The following is an 8,677-nucleotide window of genomic DNA, read 5'->3' as shown; positions in this document are numbered from 1 at the left end:
ATGATTGGCTTTAGTCATCAGTAAATTTCCATTTTGGCTACTATCCGAGGTGGTCCAGGGTAGTAATTATAGTATTGTTTCACGGTAACAATGGTATTGTTCCACTTGAGCTATGATCCAGGGAGGGAAAGCTTCAGAGCTGTCAGAGATGATTACACTTGAGCTATGATCCAGGTAGGTAAAGCTGCAGAGCTGTCAGAGATGACGAATTATCTCTTGTTTCTGTTCCCTACCTTGATTATGTAGCGAGTGTCCCTGGTACGATCAGTGTTGTTCCCCACCTTAACCATGCAAAAGTGCCTGGTACGGCCAAGGGACACTTAATGGCCCCACTCATACACAATGGCTAAAGCTTAACAGAAGGTTCTGAGATCGTATTGTAGCCCGGAGGAGAAGAAGGGGGGAGGAATGCACCACCACACCTGGGTGCTGGTGGCTCTGGTTTGTGGGTTGGGGTTGCTGGCTCGCACCAGAGCGTCTGAGCCAGTCAGGTCATTTGGGCTGTCAGGACGTTGAGGACGACTATAAGGGGCACTCCCGTAAGCGCCGCTCTCCTGGCGTGCGCGCCCAGGCAGGGGGCTTGTCCTGCGGCAACGTGCAGAGCCAGTGTGCCACGCACAGGGTGATGGAACGGATGAGAGAAAACGGCCTCAAGTTGCGCCAGGGGAGGTTTAGATTGGATATGAGGAAAAATTTCTTCACTGAAAGGGTTGTCAAGCATTGGAACAGGCTGTCCATGGAAATGGTGGAGTCACCATCCCTGGAGGTATTTAAAAGACGCGTAGATGTGGCACTTAGGGACATGGTTTAGTGGTGGACTTGGCAGTGGTAGGTTTATGGTTGGACTCGATGATCTTAAAGGTCTTTTCCAACCTAAACAATTCTATGATTCTACGTGCAGCTTGGGCAGGCTGCCGAGAGGTTTCCCCCAGCACAGACGCTCGCCCTTGCTGCCTTCTCGCAGCTGGGCCGTGCTCTGTAAGGCGGTCGTCGCAGGCTAGTGGCTACGTGGGGATGTGATGTGTGTTAGGGGACACGGCTCCTCCTGCGGGCTTCGACGGGAGGGGGAACAAACCTGCGGAGAGGCCTTGGTGTCATACTTACTTTTCCCTCTGGTGTCTCTGGAAGATGCTTTGTATATGAAACCACTAAAGGTCTGGGTTTACCTTATGTGTAACTCTTCTGATAAAAGTCACGTGTGACTTTTTTTTCTTATTGCTGTCTGTTAGAGGAAAAGAGGCCGGTTTGGCCTCGAGTTAATGCTTTTCCCTTCTCAAATCCCGTTTTTTCTAAGGTTCTCAGCAAAACACATTGATTTTAGGACAAAAAAGGAGAGGCTAGACAAAGCTCAAACAGGGGTGCAGCACTCCCTCACTGCATGGGGCAGCCCGGGCAGCAGGATTTCTGCTGGGCAGCGGGATCGCTGCCGGCAGCGGATGCTCTACCCTGGGTTGGTTTGACCGTGCAAGGGAGGCAGTGCACGAGAGTGCTCTGCTACAGAAAATCTCGTGTCTAGCTCCCCTCCTCCTTCTTCTCTGCCCTTCCTACAGCAGCAAACTGGGGAGGTTGTGTAACTCGCTCTTGGTCATAAACCTCTTGATAACAGGTTCATGGAAAACCTGCCTACGGTTTATTTTCATTTCCAGGCCTTACTGGAAATGAAGTCAAATGCCAACTTCAAAGGGAGTCGCTCAGGTTCATCAGTACTCGATGCCGCCTCCCTGCCTGCCTCGTCTCCTCCAGCTGCCATCTCGGGACGGCAGCACTGACTGCTGTGCCTGTTCGGAGGTTTTATGAACAAGTGCGCGGGCAGGAGAGGCGCTTTCCCATACGTGTGCGCGGCACTGGGATTTCTCCTGCCTGTGACGTGCAATGTAAAGCAGACCTGGCTGTGTGTTGCCCCCCAGTGCTTTCGCCTGTGCTTCCCTGGAGCGCAGCGCTCCTCCCCAGGTGCTCTGGAGAGCATCTCCAGCTCTCGGGTTTCAGGCAAGGGTTTCTTGGAGCTGTTTTGCCGTATCGTGTCCACCAGAGAAGTGACAGTAGTGTTCTTCCTGCCAACAACGCCTGGAGCAGAAAAAGTCAGAAAAAGAAGCCTGTATTTTTCATTGGTGACACGTCGCTTTAAAGCTCAGCAGTAGTTGGGACCATCCGTGCGCCTCAGTTCCTCCTGCTAACCAAAAATCCCAGGCTGAGGAACATGAGAAACTGCCTTGCAGCAGTAGTGAGTCGGAAGAGGCCGTGGGCTGCGGCAGAGCCAGCACTCCTGCTTGGATAAAAACTAAGTGAGTAACTGGGAGCAAGAATCTGACCGTGAAGCTGGCTCGCTTCACCCTGCTGCCTCCGAATGCTTGTGAACTGCTGAGTCAGCACTGGAGTTGGTGGTGTGCCTTGGCTGCGCCTCGGAACAGCGGAGCGCACGTGTTTCATTGAACCTCTTTGATCCTTTCTCTTCAGCGTATTCATAGAGCAAATCTCCCCGTTACCTTTCCTTCGGCTTTTGTGACTGGCTGCTACAGTAGTGCCATCCTCTTCACCTTTCTACCGACTTTGGAGAGAAGAGGATTGCCTCGCTGCATGGCCCTTAACTCTTTTCCTGTCTCTTTGCTGGAGAATCCCCTGCAGTTTCATCAGGTTTGATGATAACATCCAAGTTTTGCTTTCCGTGTTCAGTGCACTGGTGGTGTTCTTGCTCCTGACAGCTACGGGGACTGTCCTCTCGCTCTTGTGTGCCCAGCTGAAAAGGAACCATGTTGCTGAGGGCCAAAAAACTCTTGCATTTTTCTGAAAGTGCCTGGGCTCCAGTTTCTGCTCGAGGGAGCAGAAGGAGCAGTTTTCAGCCAGTCCGATTTCCTGAACCAGCGCACCCCGGGTCGGGCAGTGCGAAGGCTGGTGTGCAGCGGGGACGGCTGCACGGTGCTGTGCCCTTTGGGCCGTGACACCTTCAGGCAGGGGCTGAGCAAGGAAGCCCTTCTGGCAACTGATCCCCACACGTCTGGGAGCCTTTCAGGGGGAGGATGTGACCCCACAAAATCCCCAGCCTGCAGATGTTTTTCCGAAGTGAGCATTCAAGCTCCTGCTCTTCCTAGTAGCATTGTTTGCAAACTTTAATGAATCCCTGGTAAGGCATTTATTTACCTCAAAAAAGAAAAAACCCAAACCATCAGGAAATGCCCCATTAATGCACTGGAGATAGAATCAGGCTGGAAAACTCCAGGCTGGACTGTAACAGCACAGCCCGTGATGCAAAACCCATGTGTTCAGCCGGCCTGAAGCCAGGAGCCCCAGGCTCTAATCCCAGTGCTGAGTTCCCCAGCTTGGCTAATAAAACTACAGGAAGGGGAGGGAAGAGGCTTTGTTTAGATTTCCCCATGTTTTCCTGGGCAGGCTCATTTTAGCATATGTATTAACAGTTTAAGAGTCACTAGGTTACTTGGGGCTTCCATGTGAAATATCTTCTCAAACCTGTGGCAGCCCCAGCCTTCCCGGGTCTCCCCGCTGGGCAGCAGCCGCGGCGTGACACCCTGACGCTGCCTGCACTGCTGCGGAGCTGGAGCAACACCGAGCCGCTGGCTGGGAACAGGGAAAGCTCTGGGAGAAGGCACCGTAACGCACCCAAGGCAGTGTGCATGTAAGAAGCCTCTGGAAGTGCAAGTGCTCATGTGCACCTCCTCGGCTCCAAAACACCATGTTCCAAAGTAGCAGTGTGTCTATGGGATGCAAGTCACCCTTATTCTCAACTATTCACAAGAGTGTTGCAGCTTTTCCACCCCTGACTCTTCTCCATACCTCCCTCCTGGAAGGAACGGGGCTGTACCAGTTGCTGGAAGGTGTGTGCGTTTCCAGAAAGGCCGTCAACTGCAGCATGCATAGAAAAAAGGGGCTGGGTGGCTTTTGGTGGACTTTATTTGTTTTTTATGTGTTTTTTTTCCTGCTGTGATTAAGAAAAGCTCTTGCTCAACAAGAAGGCATTTGTTAGAGGCGTGCCTGTCCTTCATTAGTGAATAAAAACAGTTTATAGCTCTTTCGGGGCTGATAATATGCGTCTTCAGACGCATAAGAGAAAGAAAAGCTGATCTCTAAGAGAACTAAGGAGTAGGTTCAAAACTCGAATACATTTCTGGAGTCAGTTACTAGGAAGAAACCGGGAATTTCGCCTCAGGAGCAGGGAACTGGAACGCCAGCTATGGACGCGGATTCAGCGGCTGGGCTATTTTTGGCTTGCGAACCGTTCTAACGGCTGTTTATTTTTAAGGTCATTTTCTGTTTGCATAGCATGTACACCCTTCTGGTGGGTGGGAGGCCTCATAAAAACAATCACTGCTGCGCGGAGTTATGAACTAAGCTTGGAGAGGGATGGGAAAAACAGGACTCGGTGTACTTACTGCTTTAAAACCCAAAAACATCTGCTTAGGTCATAAGGTTTGTTGACCCACTCTAAGCTGTGCCCCCACCGGAAAAATACCATTTCAATTAATACAGACTACTGCAGGGGATTGCAAAAGATTTGGGAAAACTCGGTCAGATGATAACATGGTATAAATAGAAAGGAAACATCAGATTTGGCCTTTTTTTTTTCACTCGCGCTTACCTTCAAGCAGTAAATAGAAATCCAGAGCATCCACCCCACGGCTGAGGAGTCAGAACTCACGCTGGCCGGCCGGGCCCGAATCCCAGCTCTTGTTTAAGACTCTTGTTAAATAACAACATGCTTTATTGTCATATTTTCCTGGCTTCTTCCTGTTGGCCATATCTTTATTCACACACAGTCAAGTGATACAAATTCATTGGAACAGTGGCAGTTTACAAAAGATGGTAAGAATGATTACTTTGAACTGAAATTTAAAAAATCCTAAGTCTGGCTATCTGGCAGATAATGCACTGTTTGGAACAGGTCATGGTAAGGAAAGAGTTTATAACATTGGCAGTGTACTCCCAGTCATGTTCCTTTTCCAGAGCATAAAATACACAATACAAAAATATACTAAAAGTAGTAATGGAGTTTGTAGAAATGTTTGCTGCAAAACAATTGCTGTTGTCTGATTTTCAGTATATTTACTCCCACGCTATATTATGATAGAATACTTGAATAAACATGGTTTATTTCTAACTTAATTTGAACTTTAAAGTTGATCTCAAGTTAACTGTAAAGTCTTGGACTCCAATCCTGGAAGTACATAAAGGACCTTAACTTTGGACTCGTGAGACTGATAGACATGAGGCGAGCCCACCAAGTGAGCATTCAATGCCTTGGGCTCCTGCTCGGGAGGGACGTGGAAGCTGAAGTGCTGTACTTCATAGGATCTTAATTTGGGGCATATTCCTGGATTTTTCAAGACTTTTAACAAGTCCTCCCTGGGCTAGCCTTTTACCTGATAGGCTTGAGTTCACCAAGTTGTTGGTAATCTAGTGGAATGGCCGGTTTTTGACATCTGGGGCTCTGCACTTAGTTAAGTCAACTGCAGTAAGTCTCTCCCTCCGTATCTCACCCCTCTGTATAATTTTACCTGTCCCTTTCCCCTCCTGGCCCGGGCCACCAAAATGGCCTCTTTCCATCCGAGAGAGCTGGATGCTCCGGTGCTTTGCTAAGGCTGCTCACACTGAGCCTCCTGCAGTCGGAGCACCATTTCCTTAGTGTTTCCAAAGTTGAGAGATCCGGGTGTAGAAATGGAAGCCCGTGCCGACCTTATCATGCAGGGATGAGTGGCAATCCCCCCAGGCTGGCACACCTGCAATGAGAATCTCTGACATAGATGCAATGCTCATGGAAAATGGCATCCGGAGCACCCCTCGCCATGACAGAGGAACGCAATGCTAGCAGGCAAGCATGTTTAACTCCAGAATTTGTTGCTCCTTTTTCTCCCAAGAGCCAATCTCAAAGTATTTGAGAAAAGAAGTTAGTATTACTCTGTTTTTGCAGACGAGAAGACTAAGGCACTGAAGGGTGAGCTTGTTTGGCCAAGGCTGATCCGCAGGTCTCTGCCCCAGTCCGTGGTCTTCACTGAGCTGTTGCTCTCTGTGCTCATGTCGTATGAGACACATCCTCAGAGGGGTAACCCCATCTCGGCTTCCCAGGCAGACACCACACAGAGGGGCCAAGATCCACCTTCCTAGGCATGGCCTCCAGAGAAAACATCAGAAGGACATGCATTGGAGGCCAGAAGTTGGCTTCCCAATGTCTAAATGCCACCAACTCCCAAGGAGGTCAGCTATGGAAAGATGACCAGGATACTTCTGAGGTATAAAACTCTGTGTCTGCTGGCCACTGGTCAGCTTTGTCGTCGTCAGACTTGTCGCTGTCATCACCGCTGGAAGGTTCGTAGCCCGGGATGGCAGAGCGGATCGGCTCCGGCTGCCTGCCATCTGCCTCCGCCTCCTTCTTCTTTTCTGCCAGCAGCTGCCTGTAGCACAGGTTGCAGACCCTCAGGGGCTTGGGGGACAGCCGGGGCATCAGGAACCTCTGCCTGGAGCAGTCTGCGCAGACAACAAAGCCGCACTTGCGGCAGTGGTGCCTTCGCGTGAGCGTGGAGAACTTGGTCTGCGTGCAGCGCATGCAGATGTCCGTCGCCTTGTCTGGGATCCAGGGGGCCGCGTGCTCCGTGGAGGGCTGCCGGCCCGTCTTTGTCAGCAGGTGCCTGATGCACTCCTCCAGATGGCTGATCCACTCCTTCCTCTCCGTGAGGGAGGCCGCGGAAACCACAAAGGACTTTTTGGAGGTTTTAATCATCCAGCGGTTCTTCATCTGCAAGGTGTCTGGCAGCGTCTCCAAAGTGACATCTTCAAGGGGAATGATGTGCTGGGAATTGTACTTCCTTTTGTTGATGACTATGCTGCCGTAGACGAGGATGTCGTTGAAAAGGAAGAATATGCGAGGCTTTGGTTTCTTGCGGCATTCTTTGGTTAAAATCCCTTCTCCTAGAAGGACCCTTCCCGGCACGGCTAAAGGCTGTCCAGAAGCCCCAAAGCAGTTTTCCACAGCAGCAATGCGCTGGCTGTTGATCTCGGTGTTTGCAAGATGGTCCACCATCTCCAGCTCGCTCTGAAGAGAGGAAAATAAGAGGGAAATGGTGAAGCTGCAAACATCTGCACTGCGGTGAGGCTGAGTAGCGAACGTACGCACAGGTGAGACGCTCCTAATGCAACCTGAGGTTACGAGTAATCTCCTTACCACTCCTCACTTCCATTTGTTACCTTTTTAAGTTAAATTTTCAAACTTTCTGACCCCACTTTGCAACAACCTGATCTAAACTGGGATAGTTCAGTTTGCAGCAATGGAAGCCCGTGAAGGCAGAGCCAGCTCTTCCATTACAGCTGTGCTTTTTACCTGTGTAACTGCATGCCCATAGTAAAGGAAGCCGGTTGGTCTGAACCTGCTCTTAGGTGGGTATAAGTACCTGCTCAGGAGTTACCATGCTGTGACAGCTGAAGGGTACCAGGACCCCCCCCCTTTCTGTCCCCCTCGGTGCTGGCAGCAGGGAGCTAACTGATGCTGGGCTGGGTGCAGGCTCAGGGAGGAGATCTGTGGTCTTGGGAGCAAGCCTCCTGTTTCTGACTGCACGCCTGCTTTCTCAAGGATTAGTTACGGACACACGCACCCCACAACGCCATTTTGGGCAAGAGCTGAGGCAGGAACAAAACAGAGTCGGTATCGCCTGTTCTGGTCCTCCTTGTGTGACAAAAAGGGGAAAAAAAGAAAAGAAAAAAGCACCCGCTCTGTGAATAAACCCACAAAAGCCAAGCCCCTCCTCCATTACCCCAGCTATGCCGGGGCTGCCGGTGCTTCCAGTTACAAGATGCATCATTCTGAAAATAGTCTGATCTCTGCTGAAGGGGAAGTGGAAGGCGGCACACTCATCCCTCCCCACACCTCCGTGCCCTCCTTCTCATACAAGCTGGGGTTTCGATAGTCTGTTGGGGTTTTTTTAATAGAAAAACCTAGATAAGGGTAACTCTGAAGCAAAAGCAAATGTTTTGCAGTAAGGAAAGCGGTCTGTGCTGTAAGTTCAATTTTTCATTGCACCTAGCCCCTGCGGCGCTGCAGGGTGCTGCCGAGGCCAGCCGGCCACGGGAACGTGAGTCATTTCCTCCTCCAGCGAGGTAGCTCAGCCATCACGAGGCAGCTCCCAGATCACAGGGATGTGTGTCGCCCTGGTTGCTGTTAGCGGTTCACCAATCACTAATGCAGACCCGCTCTCCACCATTTTCCCCGTCCTCCTTGTCCAGAGTCCCTGTAGCCATGGAGGGTGAAGGGGAAAGGGAAGAGGAGGAGGACAACATGCCTGGTCCTGTGTATTTGGGACAATGATGATTTACATTCTTCCCTTGCTCTTCACCCCAAATCACCCCTACAGTATGCTAGAAGGGAAACCACAGAGCCGCTGCTCCAGGCTGCTCCAGGCTGTTTATGTCTCCCCTGAGCTATTTGATAAAAACTGGTCAATTCCTCGGAGTCCCCAGAATTTTCTAATCCAGAGCAGGTCGGGGTGTCCTGCGCAAGGCTAAGACGCTGGCTTAGCCCCGGGAGACCTGAATGAAGTGACCTACCCTGCAGAAATAGCTTTCACCAAGTGTTGTGTGGCCAGTGCTCCTGAAGAGCTGGCTTCTGTGACGGCAGGCATGGGGATGTCTCGCTCACCACGAAGACAGCACCTTCAGCAGCTGGGGCCTTGCCTGAGCCTGC

General features: G+C 50.8%; 1 protein-coding gene across 1 annotated transcript; it reads right to left on the bottom strand.

The window, feature by feature from the left end:
* Positions 1–6,202: 6,202 nt before the first annotated feature.
* On the bottom strand, positions 6,203–7,024 carry PLEKHF1 (pleckstrin homology domain containing, family F (with FYVE domain) member 1). Its single transcript, XM_009573125.1, has one exon. It carries the CDS (start codon positions 7,022–7,024, stop codon positions 6,203–6,205), a length of 822 nt encoding a protein of 273 aa, XP_009571420.1.
* Positions 7,025–8,677: the final 1,653 nt, after the last annotated feature.

Source organism: Fulmarus glacialis, unplaced genomic scaffold (genome assembly GCF_000690835.1).
Source record: "Fulmarus glacialis isolate BGI_N327 unplaced genomic scaffold, ASM69083v1 scaffold35342, whole genome shotgun sequence".
In the NCBI taxonomy this organism is placed as follows: Eukaryota; Metazoa; Chordata; class Aves; order Procellariiformes; family Procellariidae; genus Fulmarus; species Fulmarus glacialis.
The sequence above is the reverse complement of the archived record's forward strand: the minus strand, read 5'-3'. Positions and strand labels throughout refer to the sequence as shown.